The sequence below is a fragment of the Cinclus cinclus genome, chromosome 17 (genome assembly GCF_963662255.1).
Source record: "Cinclus cinclus chromosome 17, bCinCin1.1, whole genome shotgun sequence".
Lineage (NCBI taxonomy): Eukaryota > Metazoa > Chordata > Aves > Passeriformes > Cinclidae > Cinclus > Cinclus cinclus.
Genome location: NC_085062.1, coordinates 6,524,325 through 6,539,710, shown reverse-complemented (window position 1 = coordinate 6,539,710; position 15,386 = coordinate 6,524,325). Strand labels below are relative to the sequence as shown.

Below are 15,386 nucleotides of genomic sequence, written 5' to 3'. Positions count from 1 at the left end.
CAGTGTGCTCAAAACTTATAAAGAACTGCAACTTTTTAGCCATTAATAACAAACTGTATGTACTGATCTTATATTCTTTGTAACTACTTTATAACTATGCTTCATTCTAAGTTAACTACCAGAAAAAAAAACTTGACAAACATCCACTCCATATATATGAGTGATATATAGAAACCTCAACAAATTCTAACTCTAATTTCTGATTCTCTGTACACTTTTTAACAAAATCACTGCATTTTCAGGTACACAGGCCTCTCATCTCGTTAGCAAAAAGAGAATCTGTTTTGTCTGCTCAGAGGACGGACGAACCTCTGACTAAGATCACTAATCTCATTTGTGCATGCAGGAAATGTGACAAATGGCTGGAGTAGTTTATCACACAAATGTAACCATCAAGTCATAGAGGGAATGAGATATTAACCTCCATAAACAAACTCGTGTTCTATTTCTCAGCACAGCGGAAGTATACATTAAATGAGATAAGGATATGAAACACATGCTACTGATGAGAGAAGGAGCTTGCAGCAGCAGTACCAACATAGAAAGGTCTTGTCCTATCCAAGTAAAAGTAAACACCATTTGAAACTTCATTTTGGGAAAAAGTGTTATTATAAGAGATTTTGTCCATGGTATGTACAGGAAACTCCGCAACTATGTGCCAGGTCACTGTTACTGCTGGTTTTGAGACTCAAATTAAATCTAGGTGCAGCTAGAGTTTACCAGAGGTTATGTGGCAACTTCAATGAGACCAAAATTTCACAGCTATTTCAACCACGCTCCTTATTTAGGCACCTAATGTTCCATGGGAAGCCTGAAGTCAAGGAAATTGCTGGAATATCCAACCCTCAGGAGTTAGTTATTTAGACACTTGCATCTCATTTTCTTCCTGCCTCTAGCTCCAGAGTCTGCACTGGAGTCTGGACGAGGCATTTGCTGAGGTTTTTCACCAATGAGCCTGCTCTGACTGCCTGGACAGACCTTGATGGCTCAGCTGGATGAGCCAAACCTTGGACTGAAATTTTTTTCATGCAAGATTCCTACTGTAAGTTTTAAGTTCTCTCTTTGCAAATGCTCATTTCCTTAAAGCGTGCATTTTCTACAAATGTTTCTGAAAGCAAACATCTCTGCAAGGACAGCTGACGCAAGTGAATGGTGAAGAGTGTGGATTCAGAACGAGGTAATTAAAACTGAGCATGCACAAAATAGTTTGTGGTATTTAAACAGCTGCTGATGGAACCCAGTACAAGAACTTCACTGAGTAACGATACAGATCATCATTCCACAAGTCTTCCACAACACAAGCCATCAGCACAGCCATCAGGAGGAACACCCAGCACAGCGGTGTCTCCACCATGCCTCCTGCTACCACTGCTTTCACCATGTCTGGGAAACAACCCGTCCGATGGGAACAGGGGCAGAGCCAAAACAGTGACTTCATGTTTCACAGACAGCTGCTTTCGTGAGAAAAGGAAAACTCTTATAGATGTTATGGACAACTCCTGGTGTGGGGCCAGTTGTCTGGATCTGGTGGTTTGAACATCTCTGTGCCACCTGCAAGAATCACCTTCCCATGGGAGTTTGGGCCAATGAGGTCTGGCAGTGGCAGTCCCCGGCTTTTGCTAAATCAATTTAGAACAGCAGTGGAGTCTTGGGGGAAACGGTCAGCCTCAGGAGCTGGCACATGGTGGGGCAGAAGGCAGTTTAACAGGGAAAATGACAATCCATGAAGAAATGCAATGCCAGTTCACGCTACTCATGATCTCTAAATACTGCCCTGGCATGCAGAAAGCTCTTACCTCCCTTGAGAAGTTACGCGTCGGCAAAACAAGAGAACCTTGTCCCCATACATGCACAGAGAAGGAGCTAGTAATTTTCTCAAAATCACTTCTCTGAGAAACAAAAGTAAATTTCTGAATAGCCAGCAATGGAAGAAAACAGTCCTATGATTTATTTGCCTTGAGACTCTGAGAAGAATTCTTTGGCCTTTTTCCATTACAATTTTGCAACCTATGTTATAGCCACTGGGAAACTGTTTAGTTCCCAAACCAGGCCCTCAGTCATAAAATCTGTGAAGATGATTCATTATTATTTATGTGGTGCCATGGGCATGCATGGCATTTTACAGACAAATAGAAGATAAAGCATCTGCCTTTAGAAGCTTAGGTGAATCTGAATCCCCAAGTGAATGGAAAGCAGCACTTAATGGGTCCTAGAGCAAACATTCCTCATCCTTCAGTGAATTAAGCAATGATACTCACCTGGGATACTGGCAATATTTAGACAGGAGGACACTTAGTAGACATATAACTACTGTCTAAAAATGTGTTACATTTCTTTCATTAAAACAGTGAGATTTTTTAAGTCATACATTATTCTGTAATGGATTTATGATGAAAATGTACCTAATCTCGTATTATGAATTTCTCATAATACACATGATAGCATGGGACAGTGTTGCTATGAAATCAGACCATAAATTCTGCACTGCCTGGCAATTTTTTCTCTTTGTGCACCGGGTAGAAGCTCAGCAAGCTCCATCACCCTAAACTTACAACATAAATTACTGAAAGTAAATAATTCTGGTGATTATTGTAAAAAGAAATGTGTTCTGGGCCTCCACATCAACTTCCTGAAGTACACAAAATCCACCCTTGTTCTGGTCCTATAGAGAATGAGCAGCTTTAGCTCTTGGTAGGAAACAGTATGGGACCATTCACCTAGAAGGCAAAACTTCATCATGGCAGAGTTTGTGAAAACAGCAATTACTGTCAAGCAGTGTAGGCAGGAATTGTTTGCTGGACTGAGACATTCACGTTCAGATTTGCATAAACCTTCATCTATAACCTTTGCACTCCACATGACTTACTGGCTGAACAACCAGGGTATCACATCTCCCCACCATACATTTGTTTTGAGAGTCAGATATAATGTGATTCCAGGAATTTTCATGTTGACTTTGCTAAGCCTCTCACACCCTCTCCTATTTCTGCATTACTCGACTCAGTGATGTCTGTGCCTGCATTTTTGGACAGCTGAGCAGAAAATGTACCCAAAACAAATCAATCCATCTCTACATGTAGAATTATCATTATTGCACATATAGATAAGGTTCATATGAACAGAAATGGACAATTAAACACGTGTGGTACGTTGCATACACAGGCAGATGTGTCCTGACCCTGTAACACCACCCTCAAACATTGTGGAACTCCTGTGAAGGGAAACATCAGCAAAACCCTCCCCTGAAAACAAACAAGCTTGTTTTGTAACTCAGAGCTTGTAAATAAGAGAATATTGACTTCCTTGTTGTTCATAATGGTGAGGGTCGCAATTCCTTGTAAAATGGGAGTAATTGTGTATTTAACACACAAATAAAAACCTGTATGGGGGGCGGGGGGGGGAGGAGAGGAGGGAAGCATCTCCTTCCTGCTTGAAAACTCTCCCCACTCAGGTCTTGTAATTCTCCAGAGGCCACTATCTAGCTGAAACACACTATGAACAGACAAAAACCCCCTCCCTATAAGTATAATATTAAATTAAGAAGCCCCCAGGCTCTTAATGCACTCTCACATGTCAGGGCTGTCCCCTGCCAGGTACACAACAGCCCTGTGCTCTCACCCTGTTTCTGTTCTGCCTTTCTTCCATGTCAGTGGCTGTGCAATAGGTAGTGTAAACCTCTGCAATCAACATCAACAGAAGTGAAAGAATTAGCTGTAAAATGACTTACGGAGTAGCCTCTTCCTGAAAGCGATTGAGCAGAACTCTGTGGGAGGAAACAATATGCCACAGTAAGTAATGCAAGAGATTCTGTGTAATGTAAGATAAGAATCATTTTGCGATTCCCTCCCCCAGCCCAATATTCCTTAGGGGAAAACTCCACAACCTCAAAGGATCTCCTGGTACTGTTTGTGCTGCCACAGGAGTAACAGCCAGAGAGCACTAGCAGGTGAAGGCTCTGGGGCTATTTCAGACAGGGTTTCATTAGCCAGAGCAGGGCTTTGACAGCTCCTCCTGACCAAGGTAAAAGCTCTCAGCGTGGGACACGTCTTCACAGCAGCAGGACACACACTTTGAGCCATCCCTCTTCAGGACATGACGGCACCTTCCTGGGAACAGCACGCACATGTAAGGATGCTCTCCAGAATCAGGGCTGCACATTCTCCCTCATCGACTCCAACTCTCAATCATGTAACCAAATATCCCACTTTCCATTCCCCTCTATGAATCTGTGAGCCTCCAGCCTTCATTGCTCCAGCATTACCATATGACAACTCTATCTGAAATAACAATAGCAGCAAAGCACCAATTTATCATCTCTCAGAGCTTTAATAAGCATTCTGTGCCTTTTGAATAAGTTAAATTACATTGTTTACTCCTGCTCTTCATTTCAGCTCCTCCTGCTCCTTTCTCTACCACATCCTTACCTCTTTCACATGCTGCCAAATCATTTGGTTCTTTTCCTTCTCATTACACCAGCTCCAGTCACTTGGATCCCTTTCCCCTCTCTACGACCAAAGACTGTTGAGCTTCTGGGTTTTTGCTGGCAGTGGCTTTCTCGAAGCAGTTAAATGAATTCCATCTCTAGCTCCAGCTGCTGCTATATGCCTTCTTTTCGGAAATTAAAAAGGAGCCAGGAACACACGACACCACATAACCCAGCAAGTACTCTGCAGGCCAATTTCCAAGTGTGATTTATAATCATGATGCCCTCACTACAGGATTTTATTAAACAAGATCCAGGGAGTCTTAGCAGTCCTGTTTCTAAGACTGATGTTCTAGTGGGTACCAAAAATACCGAATTGTTGCAGGCTGATGGTGAGGATTATTTTGTCTTTTTGCAGCAGTGCCAGAAGTTATCACGTTACTAAATCAGTACAGCACAATACTCCAAAGAGATTGATGCAAACTGATTGCAAATACTTGTAATTTTTCACCAGCAAGATAACAGTCCCTTTGTACTAGCAGCTTGAAAACCTTTTGATCAGAGGATACCTAGATAAACACAGAAACCTTTTCCAGACTCCTGCTCTCAGTGGAAGATGTAATTGTCTTGTTGCTCTGTCACACAGGCTCTGTGCCACTGCTTTGCACCTGCCTCTGACACCAGACGGGCAATTCTCCAGCCAAGTGCCCATGGAGGAAAGCTCCCAAAGCTAAGAGACAGGAGCAATGTCCTACAAGTATGTGGGTGTGGGATGAGGGCTCCCTGTTAACCAGCTGGCCCAAGAATGAGGGTGCCAGACAGAAGGAAATATGTGACCCAGCTCTTACACACATCTGCAGCCAAGGTGTGACCAGGTGTCAGTCCCCTGGCATGCTACACCTGCACTCTGTCCTGCTACAGCTCCAGAAACCTCTGTGCTTCTGGGAAAGGACAGCTTCCATGGGGGAGCCAGAGGCAGTAGCAACACCATTAACAGCATTTGAATTCTCACCTTCTGCATACTGCACATAGATTTGGCCACTGCCTTCAAACATTACTAAAAAAAAATATATATATATATATATATATATATATATATATATAAACCTCCTCAATATAAAGTTCCCAGAAATAAAGCTACAGACCAGTGACAAACTTATCTCTCTACTCTACACCCCAAAGCACTCATGGAATTCAGCCTTGTATAGAAAATGGTTATTAAGAATATCCTGCTATCTACATAAGTATGTCAAACAGCTGAACACAATTATATGTTCTGACACTTTGGAGAGCTTGATCAGGCAGTTCACCTAAAGTAAACACAGAAATGACGAGGAGGCAAATTACCTGCTTGGAAAGGAGGGAGGAGGAAAGGAAAAAGGGTAGAAGTTCTCACTCCAACCCTCCATCAACTGAGATTTAACCAAGAATGACAAGGTCTAACAAATTGGAAATAATAACCAAAAAACAGAAACAGGAGGTTTCATTAGAAGCTTCTCTCTAGGGAAACAGTCTCAGAGCATTTTCACTCTCACAGTTATTTTCAATCTTTGAGCTTTGTGCACATGCAAAAATGTTTTCCTGGGATGGAGGAGACTCTTGGACAACAAACTCAGGCACACCAACAACAGACCTGCTTTTCTTAAGACAACTTTCAGGCATCCCAAGCTGTCCAAGAACCCCAGGAATCTGCACACCACTGATTTAAAACCACCGAGTAGAAAACAACAAAACCAGTTGTTGGATAAAGTGTTACATCAGACATAATTAAAACTGAATGGCAATTGACTCTGGTATTTTTCACATCCAAGAGCCTCTTCTCTCTTAAAAGTTCTAACATCAAATTTCCTGAAAATCAGCAGTGAAAAAGGGTGGGGTTTTCCCCCTCCCTCAGAACTTTTATTACATATATAAAATTAGTAACTTGTTAATACTTTGGAGTCAACTTGCAAAATCTTTTCCAACAATTAGGTTTATGCACAACCATGCCCCACACTCTCCAGGGCTGTTTGCATGCATTTACCTGCACATCTAAGAAACCACTATTGCTTTCTTGGTTAACCAGGAACACTGTGGCTCTTTAGGCAGATCCATACCAATTGTCACATGCAGCAATTCTGAAAAAACACTCAGCTAACACCAGCTACAAGTGCCAGAGCAGAACAGTTTGCATGCAACTTTGATGGATGTTGGGGGTTAATACAAACATGGCTCAGTCTGTATGTCTCTATATCAAGATCAAATAATGAGAAAAGTAATCAATTGTGGTTGCAAATATAAGAAATCTTAGTGGAAGTTTAACTTGGCATCTACCCAAAGCTGAGGAAACCTTCTTTCACAGTGAATGAGTACTTGTCTGGCAGGAGTAATTACTGGGGCAAGCCTTCAGCTGGAACAACTTACCAAGGCTCTTTTACCTACAAGGACAGGAGCACTTACATGGAGGGCTGTCAGAAAACTCTCACTCTCCAAAGAGTCTATTTGCTGTTTTGGTCAATTTTCTCCTTGTCAGAAGGGCCTCAAGCAGCAGGGTACGATGGTGCCCGTGGTACCCAGCCAGCCCATTGCTGTGGGAGCTGCTCCCACCAGCACAGCACCTGCCTGGGACCTGTGGCTCACCTGAGACCGAAACCCAAACCAGCGCTTACTGCTTCAACACAGGCACCCAAGAAGGCTCAGCTCTGGCCCTCAAACCCTGCCTGGAGGAACCGAGGCAGCAGGAAAAGGGCTGACAAACACACAATTCACAGCCAGGACTGTGACCCCCACCCAGCCAACTCCCTGCAGCCAGCCAGAATCCCAGAGCTCTGGATCCAGCTGGACAGAAACCCCGAGCACAGCCTCAGGGAGGGCAGCAGCCCTCTCTGCCTGGGCATCAGCTTTTGCCTCTTCCAGGGCTCTTTGGAATACCCAGCGTTCCTAGGGGAGACTGTTATTAGTTAGGGGCAAAATGACTATGGTCTGTGCATTTAATGATGCAGAAGTGGAGCTGCACTGCTGGGTGGCATTTGTGCATAAAGATAAACGGCTTATAATATTTTGCAGATGATGTGCTCTTTTACAACTGAAGATTTTTGGTTCCTTTTAAGCCCAAGGTTAAAAACAAAACCAGACAGCACAGACAAGACATTTCAGTTATGTCACAGAGTGACTTATTTTTACCCTGGGACAGCTCTTGTGTTAATTACAGTGGATATAAAAAAATACACCTTTCTGTCAGCAAAGGCAAAGTCTTCCTGCTGAAAGACTCTACTACCCCCCCACAGATGTCCTTGAGAGCTTGAGTTACATTGCTATCTGCAACTGTATTTAAAATATTTCTTTCTTTTTTTGTGATAAAAATGGCAACTGCAATTTAAAAAAGAAAATCATGAGAAAATCTCACCAATAGCCCATAGCAGGTTTTCCAAGATTATCTATTAAATTGACAGGAAAAGTTATTTTCCTTATATAAATAAAAGCATGGCCTTCCACTGCTCTTATGATGCAAAAGAAATTAAGATACCCTCAGTTCAGTTTCTTAAAGCTATTGGGTTACTTATTGAACTTGAAAGACAGCAGGAAGGGCTCTAAAATCCAGTAATAATCAAGGTAATAGGGCATCTCTAGCCAATTCCCCACTCTCAATGGGTCAGGCAGGTTTCAACTTGGATCTTTTGTGTCCTTGATATAAAACCTAGCTATAATAGGATTAGTTAAAAGCAGGTGATGGCAGCACAATCACAAAACTAGCTCGCTTGTAGTGCTCCCTTCCATCCTCTTTGGCTAGAGCAAACAAATTAATATATTCCAGAAATGTCAAGAGTTTGTTCCTGCTTTTCTGACATGTGCCACTTTCACTGGCTGAAACCAAGAGTGCCTCAAGTACCTCCATGCCTGCTGCTGAAATGGCTGTTTTCAGCCAATAGCTGCTCCTATGTGGCACAGGACAGTCCCAAAAACCAGCCTCCAACCACTACTGTTAATGCCATCCTTGTGTTAGTGTGGAAACCGAGGCAGGGAAAGACTCAAATGTGCCCGGTGGCACCTGAGGAGCCCCCAGCAGAGCAGGGAATTCCCAGCTCCTACTTAGTGCCAAACCTTGCCTTGCCAAATCAAAGGACCAAACTTATCATGTGGCCCAGTGCTGCAAGCCTGATATGCTTGGACAGCACTCAGCAGAGGTAATCAATAGTATGTACAGAGAGATATGATTTTGAATTCTGTTTTATGGCACTTGTTCAGGATGACACTCGCCTCAGCTGTACCCATCTTCCACTCTTTCCCAATTCCACAGTCAGAGAGGGCAGAGGCACCAGGAATTGCATGTTTACCCTACCATTGGTCATTCATAGAGCATTCAACAACAGAGTATGAGTTCAGCTTTGAATACTGAAGAAGTCTCAAATTTCCTTCCTCAGCAAGTCCCGTATAAAACTCAAATATCTTGGAATGAGAAGGGTAAGTGGAGAGGAGGGCAAAAAGAGCCAAGGGCAGGCAGGAGATATCCCAGACCTTAACACAGAGACTCTTAATGCAATTAATTTCCATAGCCACACTCCTGTCTGCTGATACAATAAGTTCAATTGACATGGCAAAGGTCACCCAGTGCATCTGATGTTCCCTGAGATTAGAAACCCGGGCCTGACAAGATAACCACAACACATGATGAATGATTTGGATGTCGTGCAATGCTTGAATGTGTTCCTTCTTGACTTCACTTACTTTATTCTGTTGGACAAACAGAGTGCTATGCTTAGAAACACTGCAAAACCAGTCTGGTAAGATATCAAAGTACACAAGGCCTGAACATCTGAAACTGGCTTGATAAACTACAGAACAGCTTCCACCCAAGACATTTTTATTCCTATAGCTGATGGCTGCAGACAGCAGAAGGAAAGGCAGCCACTGACCAGGAATGAACAGACTGAGTGCAGTTAGCCCATAACAACAGGAAAAGACTTCACAGAAAAGCACAGAACCTACATGAGTGCTGCTCCCCTTCAAACCATCACCTCTGCCAGCTTCACAAAACTTCTCCAGACTTCTTTCTTCCTAACTATCCCTCACTGAAACTTCCTGCCAGTCATTAGAACTTAATTTCTGCTGAAGCTGTTTCCACGCGAGCATTTGGTGTTTTGTGGAATGCTGATAAAAGCAGACAGCATGCTGAAGGGATGGGAATTTTTGCCTCCAGAAGAATGGGATTTGCAAGGTTTCATGATCCTTCGATGTATATTCAAACCAGTTTCCCAAGGGTCACGGTTTGTGGAAGGGGTCTTCAAACTATCCTGTTGCTAACTCTTTTTGACTAGGATGGTCTTACTTTGCTCTTCAAACTGCAGGTCAGATCCCAGTGTGTCCCACGTGGGGAACAATTGACAGCACATGCCACAGAGTTTGCAGCCCCCATTTTACCACTCCAGGCCTTCCAAAAACTCCTTCAATGCACTCTGTAATACCTCTGACCATGGCACTGAGGTCCCACTGTCACCCTGCCAAGGCCAAGAGCAGGCATCCCACATGCACCAAAGTTTAGAGAGTGGGTAAATATGGAGATGTGGCCTGACTGTGGTCCAATTCTCATTTCAGAGGCTCATCTGATTGTGCTCCTGGCAAGGCACTTCAGCCTGAGGCACATATGAGGGACCTCCAGCTTTGTATCCTGCTGCTGCTCTAATCCCTGTGCCCCAGGAGGGGAAACGTGGTACAGGAGGTAGGAGGGAAGGGGGAGACAGTGCCTGTGATGGCACACAAAGAAAAGCAGATCACAGTGAACTGCCTGAATTAGAAATCACAGAAGTTATTTTGTATTCATCTACCAGAGAGAGAATTTTATATCTAGCCTATACAATATGCTAAACACTTATCAAAGAACATTTAAAGAGAGGAAAATCTTTGCATTTCCTAAAAGACTGCTTTTCGTTTATTATGTTTAAAGAAAAACAAACAAATGTATGAGGATAGGATGATGAAAAATTAGAAAGGATAGCCTGGGGGATGAGAGGAAAAGGCTCTCAACAACTTAGTAGCAGCACTTGCTGGCTTTATGCACATCTGAAGCCAATTCCTTGAAAAGGAGAGTTTTGACTCTTAAGTGGCCAGCACCTCTTGCAACATATTTCCTAATCAGTGAGTATTTATGGTCGATATTTTATATTTCCAATTTCCCCCTAAGGGCTCCTGAGAAAGCAGCACACCTGCCAACCTTTTCAGCTGGGCCAATAATTGCCAATTTGCTCTTTGCCTTAGTATATCACTCAATTTAGCCCTGGCTGTGCCCTGCATACATCCTCATTCATCTCTGTGCCCCCATGACAATTAGAGTGTTAGCTTCAGCTAACTAGGGCAACTATTCTACTAGGGTTGGAAGACAATTATTAGTCTATTTTCCCATCCTGTGGCAACAAAATTGAGAATCCATGACAATTACATTCAGCAATTCTGCACTCGGCCGCCTGTTCCCCCTCCTTGCCCCCACCTTCCGAATATTTCAAATTATCACAGCTCTACTACCACATTCAAATTTTCCACGTTCACAGGGAGTGAGGCTTCTATTTAAATGATAATGAGGGACGATCCATTCAATTTAGTGAGGGAGAAAATCCATTAAAAAGCAGGCAGTTCTTAAGCTGATGGGTCAAGAAAAAGATAAAAACCCTTTTTTCAAGCCATTATACAAGGCTCTGTGTGGATTTTTGGACTGTTCAGGACATCAGAAAAGATTAGGACAATTATGGAACATGGGGAAAACCAAAACAAAATGCCCAAGCTTTCCACTTTTACTTGGGTCAACACAACAAAATAGCAATATGGCTTATCTGGCTCTTAATTCTCTGGCAACTTCCAATTACTTCGCACTGAAAGGCAGCAGAGGAAAATCCCATTTTTGAAAAAGGCTGTTGACTCTGTTTTGGTTGCAGAAGACCTGAGAGTACATGTGTAATAAGGATATCAACTCTGTAGTAGTTTTTAAGGGAATTTTACATCAACACTGGGAACACAAACAAGTGGCAGATTCCCATCTCGTCTCTGCACCACAAAGCCTGGGCTAAAACTTCTGTTTTCCTGCTCTGAAGTTTGATCATCCCAAAGAAGAGCCCAACCTCAACAAATCAAACCTCTGCAGCCAGAGATGATTTCACTAGATCATAATAAGCATTTTTCCCCCCAATGACCCATAATAAATGGCACTTGGTGTAATGTCTGGAACGACTTACTACACAGGCCAGACAATTACTGTCTCACTACGAAATTGTATCATTCTCTCCCCACAGAATTTTCACTTGTGGCAAGGAAGGAGTAAAATGCTCTGGGTTTTGTAGTGGATGAACCAATGGCTGTTTGTGTGTGTGTGTGTGCGCACAACATAATCAATCACATTTGCCTCAGTTTTCTTTAGAGTGCAATTATTTCAGGACAGAGCAGGCCACCTCTTGACTTCACGGTCCATTAGAGACTAATGACATGCATTAATGTAAATAAAGAACAACTTGCTGGCATCCCATTGAACAAGTCACCTCGACAAACAAATGGCACAGAGGGGCTAAGCTGTTCAGAAAAGCACCTCTGAAATGGGGACCAATAAAGCTGGAGGGAGGATCTAGTGCTCCCGAGATGGAACTGCTGTAGCTGACACTTGGATAGGCACATTTCCCACCACGCCTGCTGTGTGCTACCCTACAGCAGTCAGACCTGTCACCTCCTGCCTCATTTACTGCATTGCACACCCCCCCCACCACCACCACCACTTAATGGGGAAAGGCATGGGAGGGTAAGGCAGCACAGAAAGGAGTCCTGAAGGCCAAATGCACCGAGAAACAGCAGGAGAGTGAGAAACAGCTCAGGTGCCTCCAGCTGCAGAGCAGCCATCTGCAGGGGCACCACTGGGTGCTGCAGCCTTGGTTTGCAGCCTCGAGGAAACTCAATCCTGCCTTCCCTGGACATCCTGACTGCCCTATGGTCCTGATCCTGAGGACCTGTAAGGAGCTATTTAAACAGCGTGCTGGGACTCACAGCTCCAGAGCCAACGGGGACCAGGCACAGCTGGACAGAAAATCCTGCAGCAATCAACACTCAGCAGCACGTTGTTGTCTCCTCTCCCTTTCCCTGCTCCCTCTCTACAGTAAGGGAGCCAGTCTGCCTCCTCATCCCTTCGCACAGAAATGGGGAAAACCATCTGATTGCACCCGTGGGACTTCCCAAGACTTTCAGACAGTTGCTAAATAGGCTACAGAATATGTACCAGTACGCGAGGCAGCGTTATATGTAATTAAAGCTAAATTGCACTCATCAAATAATGAACGAAGAGCATTCTGTGATTCATGAACCTTACTTTTCAAACCATTTAATTACTAATTTGAAAAATTCTCATTTGTGATGGGTCGCCAGGTCATGAGAGCAGCTTCAGCAAAGCTCTGAAGTGTGCCCCGGCCTCCAGGCACTGCCCAAACGTCTCCGCTGACTAAAAAAGAACAGAGTGCCTATTTCCCACTGAATTCCACTGGCTGCTGAACAGGCTTTGAAGATTTTGCAGGAATTAGGCACTCAGAGTCAATTCCTACAGCTCAGCCTGCAACTTTGGGGGCAAAGGGAAAGGAGAAGAAATACTGGAAGTGCATCAGCTTAACAAGTAAAGTCTCCAAGACCACTTAACGCTTTGACCTAAGCTAATGGCTAAGCTGGAATATGTTATTCCTTCCCTGCAGCCCCACGCTGCAGCGCAGCTCCCAGGCACTCCTGCTCATGCACCCATCAGGAATGGCCGAGGGGAGGGGAAGCAGGGAATCGCATCGATGTACGTGTGTATGAAATTACCATCATTATTGACTAACAACACAGCCAAAGATGTCCCACAGCAAGGGGATTTGTCCTGGGCCCCACCCCCGGGTTGCCTGGCCCCACGGTGGTGCGTGGGCTCGCAATCCTGGAAGCAGATCACAGGACATGTTATTTTTCTCTTCCTCCCACTGCGTCGGCTGTTTACAGCACCCCATTCACACTCCAAACATGTAGAGAGAATTTTCCCCCGTCACATTTCCCTGTCAGAGCTGTCAAGCTGAATCCCGCTTTAATCTGCCAAAAGCACTTTTCTGCTGACATTTTTAATAAATACTTTCAGCTTTTAAGCACATTTGTGGGAGCCATTTTTTCCCCTTTTTCTCCCTCTTCCTCCTGTACAACAGGCTCTGAAAACCTTAATAGCAAATACATTACACTTATCAAAGGCTTTCCCCCCCCTCTTCCTTTTGCATCCTGAAGCAGAGGTAGTGTTTTCAATTTTAAAGCTAAATTAACTGTCCAATTGAATTTAGCTGGTGTGAGCCATTTTCTGTGACAGGTTTTAGTTATGAAGCATATTTTACATTAATAGAACTCAACATGAAAACCACTCGCTCTGGGATTTCTGTGGCTTGCCATTGAAATGGCAAATTTAATATTTCAGACATGCTCGTGCCAGTGTTTGATTATTGTTCTTCATTTAAATCTCTCCTAACGGGAAAGGTCCTAATTAGTAAAAAATCATGTTTTAATGAAGGCGAAATGCTAATTGCTAACACAAAAAGCCTTCGTATAAAATTATCCCAGCACTGCCATTGATTTCTTGGTGACTCAAAAGCCCATTTGTGTGTTTACACACTAAGGCACCGTTTGCTTTTGTTTTATCATAACATTTCACTCAATGCACCATCAGATTTCCTGAGAGAAAGACAGCTTTCCCCCAAAACCCTCTCATATCTTGGCGGCAGGAAGCATAAAATTAGATGAACTAACTTTGCACCCAAACTATGCGGTTACGTGCAGCAGCTAAACCCAAAGATGCTGTAAAAGGCTTTTTAAAACAACTTCTTTGAAAAAACAAAACAAAACATCAAGCCATTTGTCCCCAAGGAATAACAATTCCATTTTGTTTTCCCATCTCTGATCTTTCGCTTATCATATTATTTGCACCATGATTATAGTGTTTGCAAGGCAGCTCAACCACTTATGCCGTAACACTCAATCATGACATAAAAAAAAGTTATTACACAGTGACCTCTGGATGCCAACATTTGTTCAGCAAGATTTATGAAAAGCCATGTCAGCAGCGGGAATTGCTGCAATGAAGCGATGCTTTCTCCTGAACGGTACTTACATCACTGAGACGGTCCCTTGAGCTGCTCCGCTGAGAGCTTGTGGCCTCCCTGATGCTGTCTTCCTCGCTATTTCTGCCACTTCTGCTTGTAGGGACCTTCATCTAGAGGGAGAAGAAGGAGGGGGAAAAAGGAGATTTTCAAGCACTGCTCTGCCACCTGTTCCCGAGGTTGCCGACAGCAGTTCAGTCAATGTTTCACTACCCCACCGTGGAAGGGATGGGGTGCAGGGGGCTTCTCTGCAGTTGTGCTTGAGCACCTGTGTCCACACTCCTTTTCACTAACATGGCAGGGAAGGTGCTTTTGGCACTCCTGGAAGCAGCTGAGGTTGTGCCAAAGTGCTTGGGTCTGACACCAGAAGGACGTGGACAGACAAATCGCCTTCACTGAGCTCCCAGCACACCTCAGCTGGGACACTGCTGCTGCTGCTGCCTGACCACCAGCCAGCCACAGGCTCCCAGCCCAGAGATGTGCCCTGGGGCCTCCCCAGGGACTGCACTGAGGGACACTGGCCTGAAACAGCTTGCTTGAGATAGCACACAGAACTTGAAGTAGAGCAGGATTGACTCTTGCAGCCAAGGCTGGTGCTTAAACTGCTAAATCATCCCACTCCCTTCACCTGCAGCCGTGCTTGTATTTGGATAGAAGTGAGAGAGCCAACGTTTGAAATCACAGCAACCTTCCTCTTACATCTGCAGTGTTACAGGGGGAGGAGAGGGGTAGGATAGATGTCATTCACAGCTTCATTCCTGGGCTCATTTACTAACAAATTATTCTGCTAATTCCCTCGTGAAATATTGGGTGGAAAGAAGTGTTTAATTTATTAATAGGTTCTATTCATATCAGTTTGG

The 15,386-nt window shown here is 43.9% G+C and overlaps 1 protein-coding gene across 2 annotated transcripts in view; it reads right to left on the bottom strand.

Annotated features, from left to right (window-relative positions):
• FBRSL1 (fibrosin like 1) overlaps positions 1 to 15,386 on the bottom strand; it is a 503,248-nt gene that overhangs the window by 268,156 nt on the left and 219,706 nt on the right. Inside the window, exons 3-4 of one of the 2 annotated variants that reach the window (XM_062504442.1) lie at positions 14,538 to 14,639; positions 3,728 to 3,763 (exon numbers count right to left, since the gene is read on the bottom strand). In XM_062504442.1, coding sequence (XP_062360426.1) covers positions 3,728 to 3,763; positions 14,538 to 14,639 — 138 coding nt within the window. The remainder of the gene's footprint in view (positions 1 to 3,727; positions 3,764 to 14,537; positions 14,640 to 15,386) is intronic. The other variant, XM_062504443.1, reaches the window with a different exon arrangement.